Below are 22,585 nucleotides of genomic sequence, written 5' to 3'. Positions count from 1 at the left end.
AAACCTTTCTGATTTTGATAATTAGCTCAGTGTAGCAATTACTAGGTTTATCTTGTTTTTGCCCATATAGTTTTCCTAGTGTTATAACTGCTTATTACTCTAGGTGAAGCATCAGTTAAAACCAATTTCAAGTTTTGAATTTAAAGACTCACACTTGCCCTAGCCTTCTGAACTACAAGTATATTCACTCTTAGAATATTTTTCTGTAGTTTTATTTTAGTTATTATTTTGCCTTTTTTTTTTTTTTTTTAAGCTTTCTCCTCCACAAAACCAAGACCTAATTATAAGTAGTAGGGAACTCAGGATTTTGAACCTTTGGAAGTGTGCATTTTGAGGGGTGCCAAACCATTTGGCTGGCTCTAAAATCTATAGAATTCTTTTTTTATTTAAAGCTGAAAGTTTGTAGGTTATATGTCATCTTTAAGTACATATTTTAGATAATTTTAATGGTAATTGCCACTAAAAATATAGGAAATTAATATTTAAGACTCTTCACCCTGTTTGAGGTTTGGCTTTTGTTGTTAGGAATCTGGCCATATAAATTGATTTTATCTCTAGAAATCTTCATAAGGTGATAAAACTTTGGTTCACTAAACCTAGTAGTAGTATGTTTTATTATAATCTAGATTTTCTTCCATGTTTAAGAAGTATAGCCTAAAGAAATACAAACCTTATAAACTACCGGATGCTGTATAGGTAGTTTCTGCTATGATTCTCTCTAGTGACCAGAAGAATTAATTCCCAACAGAATTGGTTTGGACACCAGGAAAACTGTCATTAATGCGTGCGCTATTATTTTTAAAGGGGACCCTTTAATTAGTATAGATATAGAAATATTAAATTGTTTTTTTACAAACTAAAATTTAGGCTACTTTTAATCCTTAAGGATGGAAACATAAATCCATGTTACTTTGTAATGACACAGTATTTTCTATATTAAAAATTCTAATTAGAGACTACACTGGCGTTTGCTTCTTTTTTGTTTTTCCAAGAATTAATGGTCTGTTTTCATTTTCTTCTTCAATTGTCAATTCAGATGTCATCTCTTCCATAAAGCCTTCTAAATCCTTTCAGCTGAGAATTCTTCTAATACTCTATCACTTATTTTCTCATTTTAAATTTTTTTTTTTTTCACCTCACAAGATTTAAGTTCCTTGTGAGCAGATTTTGCATTGTGTCTTCTGCATTTTTATTTGCTGATTGTTCAATTTGGCAACGTGGGAAGCTAGCCTACTAGGATGTTGAAATGACATGTTTGCTCAAAAATGTTGATGGTATAGACTGAAGTAAAAGGCTTTTTTCAGTATGCTCGAACTAGTAGTAGATAGTTATCTGTGTTAGAGTAGCTTGGGTTATATGGGTCCTAGCTTTAAGTTAAAAAGTGCTTATCTTTAAAAGGACAGATTCAGATGTTTTGGGGCCCTGATTATATAAGAATAGCTACAATGAAATTAGCAAAAACTATTTTAAAGAATACATATTTGAAAGCATTATTGTCTGCAAATATTTCTTGACAATCTTTATTTTTTTATTTTATTAGAGACATTGTACATTTACAGAAAAATCATGTAGGCAATACAGAGTTCCTACAACTTCTACCCTCCCACGCACACATAGTTTTCATTATTATTAACACTGCATTAGTGTGGTACCTTTGTTACAGTTGCTCAAACAATATTACTGTAATCTGTTTACTGTAGTCCATGGTTTATATTAGGGTTCACTATGTTGTACAGTCTTATGATTTTAATTCTAGTAACATAAAATTTCCCTTTTTAAGTGCATTCAAATATATAATTCATCGGTATTCATTACTCTACAATGTTGTACTATCATCACCACTGTCCATATCCAAACTTTGCCATCACCTCAGAAAGAAACTGTACCAATGAAACATTAACTTTCCATTCTCTACCCTTACCCTGGCCAGCCTCTGGTAACTTGTGTACTAGTTTCTGACTATGAATTTGCTTATTTTAATTTCATATCACTGAGATTACACAGTATTTGTCTTTTTGTGTCTGGCTTATTTCCCTCAATATGATGTCTTAAAGGTTCATCCATGTTGTTGCATGTATGAGAACTTCCTTTTTATGACTGAATAATTCCATTATACATATATATACTACAATTTATTGTTCCATTCACCAGTTCACACATGGACATTTTGGGTTGCTTCCATTTTTGCAATTGTAAATAATGCTGCTTTGAACATAGGCATGCGAGTTTCTGTTGGAGTCCCTGTTTTCTATTCTTTTGAATACATACCTAGAAGTGGGATTGCCAGGTCGTAAGGTAGTTCAGTCCTTTTTGAGGAACTGCGGAACCATTTTCTACTATGGCTGCACCATTTCACATCCCCACCAATGAATGAGTGTTCCTGTTTCTCCATATACTCTCTCTCACTTGTTATTTTACATTTTTTAAATAGTAGCCATTTTAGTGCGTGCAAAATAGTATCTCACTGTTTTGATTGGCATTTTCCTAATAGCTAAAGATGTTGAGCATCTTTTCATGTGCTTATTACAAAGATATACAAAGATGTATATATCATCTTTGGAGAAATCTGACAGTCTTTTTTTATTAAATGCTCTGGATATTAATTTTGTTACTTAATGTTTTAATCTGACCAACAAGATAAGTTTAGTTATATTTTCCTTTTTATTCACTTTCGTGGTTTCAAGCATTTCTATAAGAGGATTGAGAGATATTAATTAACAGCTAATAATGAGTTTTTATTTAAGCACTGTGTGGAGTGTTTTATGTAAATTATTTTATATAATTCTTAATAATTCATTTTATGTATGAGAAAATGGAAATTCAGAAAAGCACCTGGTTGAAGGTTAATAGCACTAGAAGGGAGAGTCAGGACATGTACTCAAGTCTGAAATTTCAGAGCCCTTGGAATTTGGTATATAATCACATAGTGGTATATTCATCACCTCAGTCATGATTAGAGCGTTTTCATTATTTCAATAATAAAAAACCAAACATCTCCTAATTTTTAAATATTGGCAATTTAAATTAGAACACACGTACACACACTATATAGAGCAAACAAAACATAAATGGATTGCCAGTTGTGACAGCTGCATTATACTACATTTTCTCAAGAGGATAGATGCCTTACTCCCTTATATTTTTTATTTTTGATCCTCCATAGATTGTAGTTCCTTGTAAGAATATTTTTTCTAAAGTTGTTTACCTTTGTTAACTATATTCTCATGTCAATGGCAATATTTTAAATTTACTGTGCTTGTTTAGAGCTTAGTTATAATTGAGATTAAATATATTATTAGAATAGTGATGGTGTGAATTCTGGTACTTCAGTTTTACTATATTCTCTCTAGACCTGGTGATGACTGGAAAAAGACTTTAAAACTCCCTCCAAAGGATCTAAGAATCAAAACTTCGGTAAGTTGGTTGCAAAATTCAAGTGGAAAAAATAGTGTGGAACTTTATAAGTGAAGTAGTTACTCATAATGACAATTGACAATGTGTGTTTACTTATAAGTAGGTTGAAATGTTTGAAATTAAATAAGCTACATATAGTGAATTGCCAAACATTACCACCATTCTTTGAAATATTTAATTATTATTTTTATAATTATGTAAGTGTGTATATATATATACATTATGTAAAGTATGTTACATCTTACCTAACTTGGGGAGTACTTTTATGGTTTTTAAGGCATTCTTTCAAACTTCTTTTTTGTTCCCAACAATCCTGTACAATATTCAGGTTAGGTTTTATCCCCAGTTTATGGAAGAGAAACAAAGTTTTCAGAGGTTAGTTCGCAGTAGCCCAGTGTTCTCAACTGGAGGTAGGGGCAGTTTTGCCCCACAGGGGACGTCGAGCAATGTCTAAAGACATTTTTGGTTATCACAGTTGTGGGATGCTATAGGACAGCCCACTACAACAAAAATTTTCTGGCCTAAAACATCAGTAGTGCTACTGAGCTTGAGAAACCCTGACCTAGCCAAGGATATTTGTGACTGAGTGGTTGAGCCAGGATTAGACTTTATATCTTACGACTTTCGATCCATAGCCTTACACAGAAGTATTCCACCAGTCCTTAGACCAATATGACCAGAGGGTAGCCTTTCCCCAAAACATAGTTTTTAAATGGCTTGTATATATTGAAAGGACAATGGTTATCTCCAGAAGTAGTTGAAATACAGATCAAGACAAGTAGTCTACATATATTTTTATTTTAAGATGGGATGGGTAAAGAATTAAAATCTCTCAAAAAATTTTAAGCATGCTAACTACCAAAGGAACATAGTTCTAATTTATCATTTTTGTTGTATATTTTATTTGTATAACTAGGATGTGACCTCCACAAAAGGAAATGAGTTTGAAGATTACTGTTTGAAACGGGAGTTACTGATGGGAATTTTTGAAATGGGCTGGGAAAAGCCATCTCCTATTCAGGTGTGTTTTCCCTTTTAATCACATACATAATGTTAAGTACAAAGCATTACATACTTTACTCTTTTTTTTTTCAGGTACTGGGGCTGGGAATTGAACCTAGGACTTCATGTGGGAAGCCAGTGCTCAACCACAGAGCCACATCAGCTCCCCTGAGTTGATTTTTTTTTTTTTTTTTTCCATTCGTTTGCTTGTTTTTTGTTTGTTTTGGGAGGCACTAGGGCCCAAACCTGGGACCTCCTGTCTGGGAAGCAAGCGCTCAACTACTTGAGCCACATCTACTCCCCAGCATACATACTTTACTTTCATCTGTGGGGATGGTATGATGAACCTATATTTCTCTACGTGTATAGATGTTTATATACATATATATACACACAAGCATATGCAGTCACTTTCATTTTTCAGATCCTTTTAAGAATAAATTATAAAATCATGGCCTTTTATCCCTAAATATTTCCAGTATATATATATATCCTAAAAATAGGATGTTCTCTTTTATAACCACTGTACATTTACTGTCTTCGGTCAATTTAACATCCTCTATCATTTGCATTCCAATTTTCAGTTTTCCCCCGTATGTCATTTTTGGTATTTTTTCTCTTGTTATAAAGAGGATCTAGTTTAGAGTCATCAGGTTTGTGTACAGTTATGTCTCTTTAAACTCTTTTAATCTTGACCCTTGCCCTCGTCTTTTTTTAAGGGGGAGGTGCCTTTTATGACATTCAGAAAAATACAGTACGCGCTTCCCTCCCACCCCCAATTTAATAGAACATTCCTTATTTTGGGTATGTCTGGTGTTTTTTACTCAAGTTATGTGTTCTCAGATGGCATGGTACAGGAGTAATGTTGTGGCCTTCTCAGGAATCACATTTGGAGGTGGACACTGTCCATCTCTTCCTAACTGGTGATGTTCATTTTTATTACCCAGTTAAGCAAGGTGTTGTCTGATTTTCCTATTATTACTACTGCCCTCCCCCCCAAAAAAGAAACTATTAAGTAGTCTGTGGAGAGCACTTTAAGGCCATATAAATATCCTAATCTTTCATCAAAATAGCCTCTTAGTTTTTAAAGCACCCTATGATGATTCTTGCTTGAGCTAATTTTTACTAGGATGACTACAAAATGGGGAGTTTCCAATTCTGTTACTCCCTCCACAGTGTGCTTTATTTCCCCCTTGTTTAGCTCCATTATTAGTATGGATTCATAAATTCCTATGATTTTTTTTCCTTTGATATTTTTGTGCTTAAACTGTCCTTTGGTCAGTTGGGAACCCCTTCAAGCTGGTGCCTGTGTTTTTTTTGATGTGCCCCTTTCATTTTTCTTGTGCACTTCCTTTCTTTCTGCTTTAATATGATGTCTTGCTTATCTTGTCACTACTTTGCTCCAGCTTTGGTATCAGCCGTTTCTCCAAGGAGCCCTGATTCCTGTTGGGGAAGTATTAGTGACTAAGATATGGGCACTAGGTATTATGTTTACTACTTGGCCTGACAGTGGAAAAAGCAAGGATATACATGGATGTGTATGTACACACACATACTAACTTACAAGTATATACATGTACATTATAAACATTATTATACATCTCCAAATTGGTTAAACACATGCTTGTTGCCTTCAGATCAGTTGAATGCAAGCTAATATATACAAATCCTGTGGCATCACTGAGTACTTTCTCATTGAGCAAACACATATTAAATGATCTAGGAGGTATTAGGCACTGGGAATGTTGTGATGAACAAGACAGATAGGCTTCCTGCCCTCACAGTCTGGTGGAAAGGTAATTGTATGTGGAGTCTGAATATAGCATGATGGGCACCTTTCCAGTTAAAATTGCAAAGATACATAGTCATTAGGGGAAAGTGATAAAACTGGGAGCAGTGTTCCTTGTTGCAAGCACAGGGGTAGTGATTGCCCAGAGGTGAAAGTGTGCCTTTGTGGATGAACTGAAAGAAGTTTTATTATGGCTGGGAGAAAGTACAAAAATGAGGCTATGGATCATCAGCTGTATAGACAGTTAGAATTAGATATTAAAAATATTTAGGGAAAAAAAAAAATATTTAGAGGTCTGCTTTTTTATGATGTAGCCTGTGTTAATGCATTTGTCTTAGTTTTCTGATTAATAAGGCAAATACCACATAATGGGTTGGCTTAAACAATGGGAATTTATTGGCGCACAGTTTTGAAGCTAGGAAAGTACAAAATCAAGGCATCATCAAGGTGATGTTTTTTCCCCGAAGATTTTGATGCTCTGGTGCTGGCTGCTAGCTCTCCTTGAGTCTTTGATTTTTCTGTCAGATGGTAATCAGTGCGCATGACTGTGTCCTCTCTTTTCTCTTCTGGATTCCATTGACTTTCAGCATCTTTTTCCGTGTGACTTTCTCATCATAAAGCCTCCAGTAATAGGATTATGGTCCAATTTCATTCCATTGGGGCACACTATAACTAAAAATAACATCTTCAAAAGGTCTTGCATATTGTGGGTTCACACCCACAGGAATGGATTAAGAATAAGAACATGTAATTTTTCTGGGGTTCATAATTCAGTCTACCACACCATTTTATCTGCAAGGAATACAGAGACATGATGAACTCTTCTGTAGGATCTATGTCATTCATCTCCAATACTTAGCCCAGTGCAAGTTCAATTGAATTTTAGAATGCCTTGATAAAATTAAGATAATGTATTTCCATAGACAAACTTGGTCTAGAGTGTTTAAGAGCATTAGCTGTGCAGTCAGATGGACCTGGCTGAATCCAACTCTGTTCCTTTCTAAAGAAAGTTGGTTATTTGGGGTACTTCTCTAAGCCTCAATTTCCTCACCTGTAAAATGTGAATAATAGTATATACCTTGGGGTTATTATAAAGAATGTGAGGTAATTAATATAAGTATGCTTAGTATCTCGTACATGATAAATGTTCAATAAATGTTAATGGGCTTTTATTTCATTTAGTAGTTCTTTCAAGAAAGGTAATTGGGTTAATTTAGCAGACCTATTTCTTAATGGACCCTAGTATTAAAATTTTAAATTGACTTTACTTGTACTCGTTGGTGAGACATAAAAGCAATTAGCTCTCCAGTAACTTAGCCAGTCTAGCTTTTTCTGTAAAGTAAAAATAAGTAACCTTCCTCACAGGATTTTTAATTGTGATGAGCAAATATAACATGTAAACAAAGTATTTTGAAAAAACAGAGCACCATACAAATACAAAGTATTATTTTAGATACCCAATACCATCATTCATAATTGCCTTTCTTCCCCATTGTTTTGTCCTGAGATTCATGGAAAGCACAAGCTTATGTGTTTCTTAGGATCATTGGGTGTAACAAATGATAATAAATACATGGATTTTAGAACCAAAAAGGAATTTAGAGACCTTCTAGTAAAATTCAACCTCATGGCTGGCTGCCTTCTATTCTTTTCATTCTTGTCTACTTTCTCTCCTTAATTGGTTTTCCTGTTTTGTTTTTTTCTTAAAATGTACTTATTGTCTTCTATAGTACTTGGTTTATTGTTTTATCCAGGCATTCTGCCCCTACCACCTGCCCCCCAAAATAATAGTTTAAAGCCTTGATCAGAGGGGTAAGTCTTCTGTGTGTGAATCTTAAGAGCTGGAACTTAGTTGCAATTTGGCTAGAAGAGTTTTGGAGAATGAGGCACTTAGAATTGTATTCTCACAAAAGAGGATTTTACACTGACAGGCTAGAACCAGATACACTTCAGAGATCTTCCATACATCTCCTTTGGTATAGTCATCTGTGACTATAGTTCTGGGTCTGAGTGTCATGACCAGTAGCATAATTATGCCATTCTAAAGGCATAGCTTTAAGGAACACAGACTTCTTTCGAGGGTCTAAGAAAACCTACTGTTTTATTCTGCTTAATATTGCAAAAGTTCCTATTAACTTTGAGATTATGATTGAGAGGTGGCAGCTCTTGATGCTTCCGGAAACTAGGCATACATACCTTTCAAAGACTTTTTAGATAAGAATTAGGTTAAGAAATGGCCCATAATCCATTAGTGAGGGAAGTATGGAAGTTCCTCACTGTTAGCAACAATACTTCATACCAGGACAAGAATCTCAAATTATTTTGCCAACCAGGTACCTGACAGGATTCAGGAACTGCAGCAGCTCCACCATTTAACATTCCCACCAGTAGTGTATGAGGTTGATTCCTCCACACCCTCACCAACATTTGTTATTATCTGCAGACCTAAGCTTGAACGCTGGTTCTGGCAGTTTTTGCTTTGTGACCTCAGGCAAAATCTCTGAGGATCCATTTTGTCAATTGTAAAACAAATGTAAAATGCCTAACTTGAAAGGGTGTATTAATAACAAAGTATGTAAGTACCTAGCATAATGCCCAGCACATAGTAAGTGTTAAACAAGTTTTAGTTTCCTTCCTCTTTTCCCTCCTCCCTGGCATTTCCCCATGATTACCTTTGGGATTCAGAGCTGTCTAAGCCTGACTTGAATTCTCTTCCTTCATATTACCTAATCTTCTTAGAAAACGGTTATAAGAAACAGCATGGATGTGTTGAATTCTCTGACTGCTAATCATAATGGCCACCATATGGGGCAAAATATCAATGCTTCTTCATGGTGAAATAGGTGAACAGACTGGCCTACTTACTTTGTTACAGCATTATCCTTAAACAGTTTCTGTAGGGCGTAGTCCCTGTCAGAGAGGACAGAGGAATAAAAATGGTTTTAATCCAAGTTAGTTAAGAAGTGAACCAAAAATGGGTTCAGAATTCAAAAATTAGAATACCCACATTCTAATTCTGCCTTGCCTCACTTCATTTAAAATTTTAAGAATCTGACCCAACTAGTCATTGGGAGATCATTGGAGACCATCCCATCACCTTTCTGAATGCTGTAGAACTTAGTAGAATTTGTAGTAGTCCTCAAAAAACCACAGAAGGGAATGAACCCGTGGGGTTCACGGGAGCCTTCAGAACAATTGAAGACAGAGTTGACCTTAAGAAGGTGGAAAGAGATTAAGACCAGAGTGTCAAAGCCAAGATTTTCTTTGATCTGTCCTACCATATTAAGCAGACTATTTTAAGCTGACTGTAGGAAGACGATAAGAGTATTGTCACTGGACCAATTTCACAGTTGTTCAGACAGCTGTGTTTCTCTGATCATATGGACCCTATCTGATCCCTGGGTAGAATGGGTGTCATGGTAGAAGATGGTAGTCATGATGCTTATGACTTAGATGTTTCTCCAATAAGTATAGAGTGCCTAGAATATTTCTTTTGGTTATTTGCCCAGCCAGCCATAGGAGGAATTAATTGAGTGATTATGAATCTGTTTCCTAATTTATTTTCCTGATTTTTTGTGTGGTTTTAGAAATGAAAAACTCCACATCATTTCCTTTAACAGTGAACCAGTAGTTGAACTTTCCTAGTCATCTGTTGTGGTTTAATTTCCAGGTCGGGATGTGGTTTAATTTCTCGGTCGGATAGGTGAATGGACTGGGACTTTTCCTTACTCTAGTTTGTTGCTATCAACAAGATACTTAAAATTCAACAAATAGCTTTTTCAGCCTGTAGGAAGTCTTGTTAAAGATTAAAAATGTCCCTTATTTTTTAAGACTGAGGATTTTGTTTCTTGTTGTGATCTTTCATAGTGAGTGCTAGTGTGAAAATTCTATTTTAACAGTGACACGTGATGTATTTTGAGCATGTGGCATTTTTAAGCAGTAAACGGAACCAGTCTATAAGCCCTTTTTTACAAATATGACTACTGGTAGGGTATATGCTTTAATTTTTACATATTAGTAATGATTAGCAAAACTATGGTTTGAAGCTGAAAGAAAAGGAAAAGGAGTATTTCCTTTATTATAATTGTATGGAGGATTTTGAAGAAAAACTAACATTTTAAAAGTATCTTTAAGGTGTTTTTTTGTTGACTTTTTTTTATCTCTAAGGTTTCTAAAGTAACCTTTACAGGCGGACCATCACCTTCAAATTTAGGAATGTAAAAATGTGTTAGATGTAATTATTAAAAATTATTAGCCTTTTATTAAAGAAATGTTGAATTATATTTGACTTTCAAACTGAAGAGGTTAATTGCAAAACTAATACAGAACCCAGGAAAGAGAGCTCCAATATACCTCATCCACTCACCCAGGTACCCAGATTCACCAGTTAACACTTCACTTAAAAATTATGTTGTTTCTCATGCTTTTAGTTTTTAATATGAGAAGGCTAAGGGGTGGCCTTATAAGACGGAAAAAAGGTTTCCCAAAATCTGTGAAATTTCTAGCCTACATGTTTGATGTAATGGTAGAAGCAGCAGCTTGTACTGAGCTATTGACATTGTCTTTTCTATTCTTCCTTTATGATGAAGGCATGGGTTTTAAAATGACTTGTTAGGGTCCAGTGCTTTACCATAATCACCAATAGATCTGCCACATTCTTGAGTGAAGTTTGAATTTGTGCCTTATTACTACTATTTACTAATTGGAGCCAAATTAAGAAACCTGAATCACCTAGAATTTAATAGCTATTGTTTGTCTCAGAAATGTAGCTACTTCATTGATTCATTATTTAGGCTTTAGAATCACAAGTGAGGAGGCAAATTTTGTTTAGCTAAATTTGGAGTGGCAGAATATAATTTTTTGAATTGATATTTGATCAAGGGATTAGGTACCAGTCTGATTGTTACAGAGAATTGTAGAGACTTTTTTTTTTTTTTTTAAGATTTATTTATTTTTCTCCCCTTCCCTCCACACCCCTGTTGTCTATTTGCTGTGTCTTCTTTGTCTGCTTCTGTTGTTGTCAGCGTATGGGAATCTGTGTCTCTTTTTGTTGAGTCATCTTGTGTCAGCTCTCCGTGTGTGTGGCCCCATTCCTGGGCAGGCTGCACTTTCTTTTGTGCGGAGTGGCTCTCCTTACAGGGTGCACTCCTTGCGCGTGGGGCTCCCCTGCGCGTGGACACCCCTGCGTGGCATGGCACTCCTTGCGCGCATCAGCACTGCGTATGGGCCAGCTGCACATGGGTCAAGGAGGCCCAGGGTTTGAACCATGCACCTCCCATATGGTAGATGGACACCCTAACCACTGGGCCAAGCCCTCTGCCAGAGACTTCTTTTTGTTTGTGTTTGTTTGTTTTTTTAGCAATTTTCATGGTGTTGGCACCTTAATTCTTTTCAGATAAATAATACCCTTCTCAGGCTCTGAGCTTAGAACTGTCTTAAAGGGAGAGAGCTTATTTTCGAGTGACTGGAATGTCTTTTGGATAAGGTGGTACTGTCATTTGTCTTTAGAGATTGCTTTTTCAAACTGTCAGTTTTCTCCATTTGTACTTCTTCACCCTTTTTAATTTCAGTAACTGTTGGGAATCCTTTGCTGTTGTCTGGGAAAGTTGCCCTAGTATGACAAAGTAAGCTAAAATATGAAAATGAGAAGTCATCCTCAGTGAAGTGACCATGGGTTGAGATGAACATTTCATCTCAATTTCAGAACATATTCAGGACAGAAGTTTGTGAGACTTTGGACATTTATGTAATATAGTAAATGTCAAATAGGCCCTTAGGTAAAACTTTTCGAGTCTATTCCTGTTTTTTCTGCAACCTACAGTTTTTCACTGCAGTCTAATTGGTATACTAGTCTCAAAATATCATATGGTCTTTCCTTTGTATTGTTCGAGCTGTTCTTCCTGCTCCTCCCCCTTCTCCCCACCCCACTCCCTTTTTTTTTTTTTTTTTTTTTGAGGTACCAGTGCTGGGAGTTAAACCTGGAGACCTCATGTGGGAAGCTGGTGTCAACCACTGAGCCTCATGGCCTCTGCTGAGTTGGATTTTTCATTTGTTTGTTTTGTTTTTAGGAGGCACCAGGAACCTCCCATGTGGGAAACAGATGCTCACCTACTTGAGTCACATCTATTCCCTTTCCTCCATTTTTAATTGTGAAATATCTTTTTCTCCTTTCACCTCCATATATTTAAATTCTATTTATGGGTCAGCCCAAGTTTTTCCTTTCTTTAAGCTTTCCCTTGTTTGTTATTGATTCTCAGATTCCTTACACTCACACCCACATTCGTACTCAACACACTTTTTATTACATTGGAATACAGGTTAAAATATTTTTTTTATAAGCAGTTATGGTAAATATTGGTTGATAATGATTATGATGTTGGCTGGTCAATTCTGCACTTATTCATGTAAAATGCAAATCTAGAGCACATCAGAGCAACACCAGAGAAGTGTCCCTCTGTGTATTTTAGAGAAGAATTTCCTTGTGTTCTATTTTTATTCAAAAGTCATTTTGCATTGTCTTGTCTCTTTTAGGAGGAGAGCATTCCCATTGCTTTATCTGGTAGGGATATCTTAGCTAGAGCAAAAAATGGAACAGGCAAGAGTGGTGCCTACCTCATTCCCTTACTTGAACGGCTAGACCTGAAGAAGGACAATATACAAGGTTAGTTGGAGAAAAGATTTTGTTTGTTTGTGTAAACTAAAAATTGCAGTTCAAGCCTCGGAGCTAATGTACAAGATACTGATTTTTTTTTCCAGTTAGAATGTACATAATCTGGAATTAATATTCACAGCTTTTGATCTGCTTGTCTTTTAAAGATGATTCCCTGCTTTATTATAAAGAAATTTCCAGTTTTTCAAATTATTTTAATGTGATACACAGTTTTGACAGCATTCCAGAGAAATAGGAATATATTAAAACAATATATCATTTTTAATATTAATATATTATTGCCCTATAGATAGGAAGGCTAAGATCATGAGACATTGAATTATCTGACATTGCTGCTTATAAATCATCAGACTGAATTGTTCCTTACGGCATTTGTGTGCCTGCACAGTTCCTTGTAGAAACACCCAACTTGTTCTCTTTAAAGGCTTGTGGTTTTGGAATTTTAAGTTATTGTAGGGGGGAACAGATGTGGCTCAGCCAGATGGGCTCCCATCTACCATATAGGAGGTCCAGGGTTTGATGCCCAGGGCCTCCTGGTGACGGCAAGCTGGCCCATGTGGCATGCTGGCCTACATGGGAATGCCACCCCGTGCAGCAGTGCCGCCCAGTGTGGGAATGCTGCCCAACTCAAGAAAGCCTCCCTACGCAGGATTGCTAGCCAATGCGGAGAACTGACGCAGCAAGATGACACAACAAGAGACACAGGAGAGAAAATAAGACGTAGCAGAATAGGGAGTTGAGGTAGCGCAAGGGAGTAATCGCCTCTCCCACTCTGGAAGGTCCCAGGATCAGTTCCTGAAGCCACCTAATGAGAGTACAAAGAATATAAACAGACACAGAAGAACACACAGCAAATGGACACAGAAATCAGACAACAGGTGTGGGGGGGAATACATTAAAAATCTTTAATGAAAAAAAAAAGTTATTGTACCCAGGGTAAGCTATAAGCTTTAAGTTTCTTGATGTACAATTGTTGTTTCTTTCAACTTTTCTTTACTTGCACTTCTATGATGTAAATAGAACCTGGGAAAGAGTTTTCCTACTTTGGTGTTTTAGACAGTGAATTTTTTACTGTCAAGCTAATGTAGTTAGGACATCTTAGAAATATTAACTAGATTAATACACTTGGCGTTAACGGTCACCAACTCAACCCTTTAAAGGTTTGCAGCTAAAGAAGACTACAGTCTTTATACGGCAGTATTGCTGAAGGGGATGTCTAAATCTGGAACACTCTAAAAGGTTCTCTTTTTTTAAGGAAGGTTAATTTATCTCTTCAAAATATTCTTTAGGCCTATTATAAAGCTATTATAAATTTTTAATGTGTCTGAATATTCAGATTACAAGAGGCATATTTTGTAACTTTTAAACTCCTAAAATATGACATATTCTTTTTTTTTTTCCTATTTCTCTGTCCTTGATATTTCTAGCAATGGTGATTGTTCCCACTAGAGAACTTGCTCTACAGGTCAGTCAAATTTGCATCCAGGTCAGCAAACACATGGGAGGGGCCAAAGTGATGGCAACCACAGGAGGAACCAATTTACGGGATGACATAATGAGGCTTGATGATACAGGTAGGAAATGATTTATATAGTGTGGTGTAGCTCCCTGGTTATAATTCCAGTCACAGATGCTTCCTTTTGGTAACTTATTAAAAATTAATAAGGAGCAGAGAAATACTGCAGTAGAAAAATTAATAAAGGAAATGAGCACTTCAAAAAAAAAAAAAGAAAAATTGCTAGTAATTCTTGGAAGGATATTCATCCTCTTACTAGTAATTGAAGAAATGTAAACCAAAACAGTAAACTGGTAATATTTGTGCCTGTCTGATTGGCAAGGCTAAAAAAAAAATCTTGTGAGCAGTAATGTGATTTTGTAGAGAAATAGGCTGTTTTACAAGGTGGGAGTATAAATTGGTAAAATCTCTGTAGTGGGCCTTTGTCAGTATACTTCAAAATTATAAATGTATACTCTCAGTATATTTTGGAAAAATAATTGGGCACATGTAGGATCAAATGTATAAGGTTGTTTACTGTAGCGTGGTTTATAGAACGGAAAACTTAGATCAACCAAATATCAGTCAGAGATTGGCTAAATATATTGTATAGTCCAAATGAAATTCCACATAGCCATTGAAGAATAAAGCTGATCTATATTCATTTTCATGGAGAGATATCCTTGATACATTATTGCATGAAAAAGAAGGTAAAGAAATGGCAGAAATAAGATCCAGTTGTATAAAATTATACATTGTATGATAGCTACTATTTGGTTACTTGAATTGATACATTCTTGATACTGCACAGTTCTTTAAAATGATAATCTCATTTGATCCTTGTAACAATCTTGTGAAGACCAATGCTTTAGATCAGAGGCAAGTTGCTGCTGTGTTAGAGGCCTGGTGTTGCTTTCCACAAGGAAGTAGGCCCCCTGTTTGGAACAAGTTATTTAGGAAACTCTAGTCCACTTACTGTAGAGGTGAAAGAAATAAGTGTTCTTTTGACAATCTGAGGTAAAATGGAAATCTATATCCTAAAACACATCTTTGTGCCTGTTTGTAGTTGTATCTCTGCAGCAAAGTTTCTGATAAAAAGTGTTTATGACAAACCTCTACTATATACTTTCTCCTCAAATAAAGTTAATGAGAACATATGTTTTCTAAATCTTGTGTAGTGCACGTGGTGATAGCTACCCCTGGGAGAATCCTGGATCTTATCAAGAAAGGAGTTGCGAAGGTTGATCATGTCCAGATGATAGTATTGGATGAGGTAATAAGTTGATTTGGAAAGATGCTCTTCTGTACTATTCTGTCCTTTGCTTATAACTGCCAGTGAGTGAGGCAAAAGCTGTTTTTGTGTTTATGATCTTCTAATAAATACACAGTTCTTGTTGGTTCAAACTGATATGCTTGTGAAACATGTTTTGCCCTTCAAAGCCAATAGATGATATGGGGTATGTAGGAGTTCAGTCTTATCTCTCTCTTAGGGAGATTAAGAGGAGTTACTAAATAACTTCAAGGCCAAGTTCATTCAAAGTCTCTCTTTAAAAAACATATATCTACCCCCTCATTTAGCATATATAGCTTTGTATTATTTGGATTTTGGTCTCTGTTACATGTACTATGTCACCAAATTATTATTATTTTAAAGATTTATTTATTTCTCCCCACCCCCATCCCCCCATTGTCCACTCTCTTGTGTCCATTTGCTGTGTATTCTTCTGTGTCCGGTTGCATTCTCGGCGGCTCTGGGAATCTGTGTCTCTTTTTCTTGTTGGATCATCTTGCTGTGTCAGCTCTCCGTGTGTGCAGTGCCTCTCCTGGGTGGGCTGCGCTTTTTGCATGGGGCGGCTCTCTTTGCGGGGGGCACTCCTTGCACATGGGACTCCTGTACGCAGGGGACATGTCTGCGTGGCATGGCACTCCTTGTGCATGGCACCACTGCGCATGGGCCAGCTCACCACATGGACCAGGAAGCCCTGGGTTTGAACCCTGGACCTCCTATATGGTTGGCGGACGCTCTATCAGTTGAGCCACATCCGCTTCCCTGTTACCAAATTATAAGTGTCTTTTAGTATTTTATTCAACTCTCTGTCCCCAGAATCTAACAGTATTTTATACAGAAAGCACATCAGTGTTGTTAATGCTTTGAAATAACATTACTTTCCCATTTGGTGTATATTTGAGATAAATAGTTCAAGGTTGTTCATTGTCTGAATCAGATGAGGCTTTTTTCTTTGATAATTAGAGGTAACATTTATTAATTTCTGTGTGCCAGCACTGTAAGTGCTTTGCATGGTTTTTTATTTACTCTTCACAGCAACTCTGTGAGGCTGGTGCTATTGCTACATTAAACTTCACAGTTTTATAGTTAACAGAAACTGAAATACATAAGAGTTGATTAAGTAGTCTCCCAACACAGGTAATAAGTGAAGGGGATAAGTTTTCAACCCAGGTAGTTTGACTCCAGAGCCTATGTATCAATAAATTATTTAAATTTTGTTACAGAAGCAAGGATTATATCTGTCTAGATTTTTTTTCCCTAGAAGATAGAGATTATACACTTTTTCCCCTTGTGAGTTACCGGAAATGTCTCTTGATGCCATTGGACAATATGCAGTGTAAAGGGGAACTTAGTGCTTGCAACAGGAGCATTCATTCCATGGATGCTTTTGTTGGGTGATGCCTTGTTTTTGACCCTATGTTAACTAAAAGCCTTGTACATTCATTTCGTTGTTTTGTAAAGTAGTGTTGTCTTTATACTGCAGGCTGATAAGTTGCTGTCCCAGGATTTTGTGCAGATAATGGAGGACATTATTCTCACGCTACCTAAAAACAGGCAGATTTTACTATATTCCGCTACTTTCCCTCTTAGTGTACAGAAGTTCATGGTGAGTAAACTGTACTTGAAAGCACTGCCATCCTGTTACCTATGAGTATGCTTTTGACCTATAATTCCATCCTGTTATCAGTGTATACTGATTAGTTCAAGGTTTTGTCTTCTTCATTTGATGAATCAAGATTTCTAGTGCATAAATTGATTTTTAAAAAATTTAGAACAGTAATTTGATGAAAGCCTTCATTGTTCATAGCTTTCATATACCACCCCACCACCAACACCCTGCATTGGTGTTGAACATTTGTTATATTTGATGATAGCACATTTTTATAAATGTAATATAAATTAAAGTCCATGGTTTAACTTAGGTTCCCTGTTTGTGTAGTATAGTTCCATGGATTTAAAAAGAAATTTTTTTTTTCTGTTACCATATATATACTCTCACATTGCCCCTTTTAATCATATTCAGATATTTATTTCAGTGCTGTTAATTGTATTCATAATGTTGTGCCACCATTACTACCATCCATTACCAAAACATTTCTGTTATTCCAAAGAAGAACCCTGTTGATTTTAAGCTTTAACTTCCTGTTCCCTGTCGTCATCCCCTGGTAACCTACATTCTAGATTCTGACTCTGTGAGTTTCCCTATTATATTGTTTCAAATCAGTGAGATCATACAGTATTTGCCCTTTTGTGTCTGGCTTATTTCAGCATGATTCAGGGTTCATCCATGTTGTCAAGAGTGTCAGGACTTCATTCCTTTTTATGGCTGAATAATATTCCATTGCTTGTATATACCATATTTTATTTTTCCATTCATAGGTTGATGGATGCTTGAATTGCTGTCATCTTTTGGCAATTATGAATAATGCCATTATGAACATCAGTGTGCACATAATCTGCTCGAGTCCCTATTTTTAATCCTTTAGGTTATTTAGCTAATAGTGGGACTGTCGTGTCACGTGGTAGTTCTATTCTTAGCTTTCTGAGGAACTGCCAAACTGTCTTCTTCCTCAGCATCTGCACCATTTCACATTGTCACCAGCAATGAATGAGTGTTCCCATTTCTCTCTATCCTCTCCAACACTTGTAATTTTCCTTTTTTTCAAAATAGCATCCTTTCTACTGGGTGTGAAGTGGTATCTCATTGTAGTTTTGATTTGCGTTTCTCTGATGGATATTGATGTTAATAACATCTTTTCATGTGCTTTCTGGTCATTCGTATATCTAAAGGGATGTCTTTACAGGTGTTTTGCCTATTTTTCAATTTGGTTGTTTGTCTTTTTGTTAAGTTGAAAGATTTCTTCATGTATATTGGATATTAATCCTTTATCAGATGTAGAATCCAAATATTTTCTCCCATTGTGTAGGTTGGTTTTTTACTTTCATGATTAAATGCTTTGAGGAACAAAAGTTTTTTTTATTTTGAGGAGGTCCCATTTATCTATTTTTTATTGCTTTGGATGTAAAATCTAAGTAACACAGGGGACCTGATGATGCTTCCCTGTTTTCTCCTAGGATTTAGGTTTTTGATCCATTCTGAATTGATTTTTCTATATGGTGTGATGTATGGGTCCTCTTTTTTTTTTTTTGGCTAATGGAGATCCAGTTTTCCCAGCATCATTTTTGAAGGGAATATTCTTTCCCAGTTGAGTGGTCTTTACCACCTTGTCAAAAATTAGTTGGCCATAAATGTGAAGGTTAATTTCTGAACTCATAATTTTATTCCACTGGTCTGTTTGTTCTTGTGCCAGTACCATGCTTGTTTGCATCACAGTGGCTTTGTGATAGTTTTAAAGATCAGGAAGTGTGAGTACTCCAACTTCATTGTTCTTTTTCAAGATGGTATTAGCTATTCAGGGCCCCTTACCCTTGCATATAAATTTGATGGTTGGCTTTTCCATTTCTGCAAAGAAGGTAGTTGGAATTCTGATTGGCATTACGTTGGATCTGTAAATTGCTTTGGGTAGTATTGATATCTTAAAGATGCTTAGTCTTCCAATCCATGAGCATGGAATATCTTTTCATTTATTTAGTACGTCTTTTAATTTCTTTTAGCAGTGTTTTGTAGTTTTCTATGTAAGTTCTTTGCATCCTTGGTTAGATTTATTCTTACATATTTGATTATTTTACTTGCTATTGTGAATGGTATTTTTTTTTCTTGATTTCTTCTGATCTTTTTTTTATGTATAGAAACACTAATTTGTATGTGTTGATCTTTTTTGTTTTGTTTTGTTTTAAAGATTTTTTTTAATTTTTAAATTAATTTCTCTCCCCTTCCCCTCCCCCCCAGTTGTTGCTCTGTGTCCATCCACTTTGTGTTCTTCTGTGTCTGCTTCTACTGTCAGTGACCTGTTTCTCTTTTGTTGTTGCATCATCTTGCTGCATCAGCTCTCCGTGTGCGCGGCGCCACTCCTGAGCAAGTTGGACTTTCTTGTGTGCTGGGCGGCTCTCCTTACGGGGTGCACTCCTTGCATGTGGGGCTCCCCTATGCAGGAGCACCCCTGCATGGCACAGCACTCCTTGGATGCATCCGTGCTGCACGTGGGCCAGCTCCACACAGGTCAAGGAGGTCCTGGGTTTGAACCTCCCATGTGGTAGGCAGCCACTCTTATCTGTTGAGCCAAGTCCGCTTCCCGTAGGTGTTGATCTTGAACCCTGCCAGTTTGCTGAATTTACCTGTTCTAGAAGCTTTGTTGTGTATTTTTCAGGATTTTCTGTATATAGGGTCATGTCATCAACAATAGGGAAGGTTTTATTCTTTCTCAATTTGGATGCTTTTTATTTCTTTTTCTTGCCTAATTGCTCTGACAAGAGCTTCTGGTATATGCTGAGCAACAGTAACAGTGGACATCCTTGTCTTGTTCCTAATCTTAGAAGAAAAGCTTTCAGTCTTTCACCATTAAGTAGGATGTTAGCTGTGGACTCTTTGTATATGCTTTTTATTGTGTGGAGGAAATTTTCCTTTATTCCTAGTGTTCTAAGTGTTTTTATCAATAAACGGTGCTGTATTTTGCCACATCCTTTTTCTTCGTTGAGATGATCGTGTGGTCTTATTAATGTGGTGTATTATATTAATTGATTATATTATGTTGATCCAATCTTGAATACCAGGCATAAATCCCACTTGATCATGATGTATCATAGTACATATTTTGAGTTTAAGCAGTATACTCGCTTTCATTTAAGTATAAGATTCTTCTTTTTTCAGAATTCCCATTTGCAAAAACCCTATGAGATTAACTTGATGGAGGAATTAACTCTGAAGGGAGTAACCCAGTACTACGCATATGTAACTGAGCGCCAAAAAGTACACTGCCTCAACACACTTTTTTCCAGGGTAAGTAATAGGTTAATCCACCACTTACTCCCTCCCCCAGACAGATAATTGTATCAATTTCTCCACCTTAACTGTTTAAAAAAAAAAAAAAAGTCCTTAACTTTCCTGATAGGCATTTTCATTTGTTGATCTGTTTGATGACAAGTCACAGGTGCTTTTAATTTGATTCGACCTTGATTATTATACTCTTGTTGGCAGTTACATGGCCTATATGAAATATCATCTTCTATGATAAAACATATTATCTGCAACTATTAAGTAACAAAAAAAAGTATTCACAGCTTTTACAGCTCTGCATCTCCATTGTGTCGTAAGATTCTAAGCCTTTTTAAGTTTCTTGTTTGTTCCATATTTTTAAGATTTGGCAAACTAAAGAAAGGTTTTATTTTTCTTTCTTGTGCTTTTTTTCCGGTGTTTAGCTTCAGATAAATCAGTCAATCATTTTCTGTAACTCCTCTCAACGAGTTGAATTGCTAGCCAAGAAGATTTCCCAGCTGGGTTATTCTTGCTTCTATATCCACGCTAAAATGAGGCAGGTGAGTGTGAAACTAAAACTTGTACAGATTCAAAAAAAAACGTTTTTCCTAAATATTTCTTGTTTTTTGTTTTAACACTCCTCCAAATGCCCTGAATTTGAGAATGAACTTTTCCTTAACAGCCTAAGTGCCCTCTAGGAGGTTCAATTTTATAATTTATAAAGTAGGGGTAATGCATTCTTAAAACCAACAAGGTCCCTTAGGAACGTTGAGATAATGTATAAATGAGTACTTTATAAACTATCAAGCATGATACAAACCAGATTCCCTTACAGGGACTCTCTAGATTGACACAGTTTAATACAGCAACCTAACCACATGTGGCAATATCAGTTTAACATTAACTGGAATTAAAAATCAGTTCCTTAGTCATACTAACCACATTTCAAGTTCAGTTAGCCACATGTGGCTGGTGAATACTGGTATTGGCCATTGCAGATAGAGAGCATTTCTGTCATTGCAGAAGGTTCTGTCAGACATTACTGCTGTAGATATTTAATTCTGTATATATCTCAGCTAATACATTTTTATCTTTGTTCACCTGAAAAAAGATTGTAATCTCTAAATTTCAGAACTTGATTTAACAGAAAATAAACTCAAAACTATAAAAAGACAACGTTTTTTGTTGTGCTAACTACAACTTTTTGAAATTTCATGGAGAGAATGCAGTTTATATACAGTAATGGATTAAGAACTGGGAAATGTACACATATTTGCTTTTGAGAGAAGCTTAACTTCATGTCTCAGATACCGGAACATAAGAAGGAACCCAGTATGAGAAATTTTCATAAGAAATTAATGTGTTAAGTTGAAGAGATTACTTCAGGATGGAAAACATATTGAAAAGAAAGACCATATTGCAACGTGCTAGTGTCACTTTTTGTTGTTACTTTTCAAAGTGTACAATCGATGGTATTTGGTATAATTACATAACTGCATTCTTCACTTCATTATTAAGATCATTTTCATTATTTCATCAATAATAATTATAATAATCAGACAAATGAGAAAATTCTTCACCTCTCAGTTTCTCTTATGTTTCCCCTGTTATACATAGCTGCTACTTCTGGCTATTCATTTATTTATTAGGCAGTTTTACTGAGATATATTCACATACCATATGATATATTCAAAATGTATAATCAGTGACTTTTTTTTTTTTTCAATATTTTGATTACATAAATGTTAACAGAGTGTATGTAGGGGATTCTCATATGCCCTGCTTCCCACACCTCCCACATTTTCCCACGTTAACAACATCTTTCATCAGTGTGGTACAGTCATCACAATTGTTAAACACATTTTGGAGCATTACTCCCAAGCATGGATTATAATTTACATTGTAGTTTACACTCTTTCCCATTCAACTCTGTAGGTTATGGCCGGATATATAATGGCCTGTACCGGTTGTTGTAATGTCATTCCGGATGATTCCCAGTTCTGGAAAATGCCCCTCCATTATACCTGTTTTTCCCTTTCCCTAACCCCGGAACA

At 36.0% G+C, this 22,585-nt stretch overlaps 1 protein-coding gene across 4 annotated transcripts in view; it reads left to right on the top strand.

Moving 5' to 3' along the window:
• Window positions 1-22,585, top strand: part of DDX6 (DEAD-box helicase 6) — a 38,057-nt gene that overhangs the window by 4,106 nt on the left and 11,366 nt on the right. For all 4 annotated transcript variants that reach the window (XM_058289011.2, XM_058289012.2, XM_058289010.2 and 1 more), the window contains exons 3-10: window positions 3,351-3,414; window positions 4,331-4,435; window positions 12,737-12,866; window positions 14,303-14,449; window positions 15,549-15,643; window positions 17,142-17,264; window positions 20,427-20,555; window positions 20,975-21,091. In XM_058289011.2, the coding sequence (XP_058144994.1) occupies window positions 3,351-3,414; window positions 4,331-4,435; window positions 12,737-12,866; window positions 14,303-14,449; window positions 15,549-15,643; window positions 17,142-17,264; window positions 20,427-20,555; window positions 20,975-21,091 (910 nt within the window). The remainder of the gene's footprint in view (window positions 1-3,350; window positions 3,415-4,330; window positions 4,436-12,736; window positions 12,867-14,302; window positions 14,450-15,548; window positions 15,644-17,141; window positions 17,265-20,426; window positions 20,556-20,974; window positions 21,092-22,585) is intronic.

This window comes from Dasypus novemcinctus, chromosome 27, assembly GCF_030445035.2.
Source record: "Dasypus novemcinctus isolate mDasNov1 chromosome 27, mDasNov1.1.hap2, whole genome shotgun sequence".
Taxonomy (NCBI): Eukaryota; Metazoa; Chordata; class Mammalia; order Cingulata; family Dasypodidae; genus Dasypus; species Dasypus novemcinctus.
Note: the sequence above shows the minus strand (reverse complement) of the source record. Positions and strands in the feature narration are given on the sequence as shown.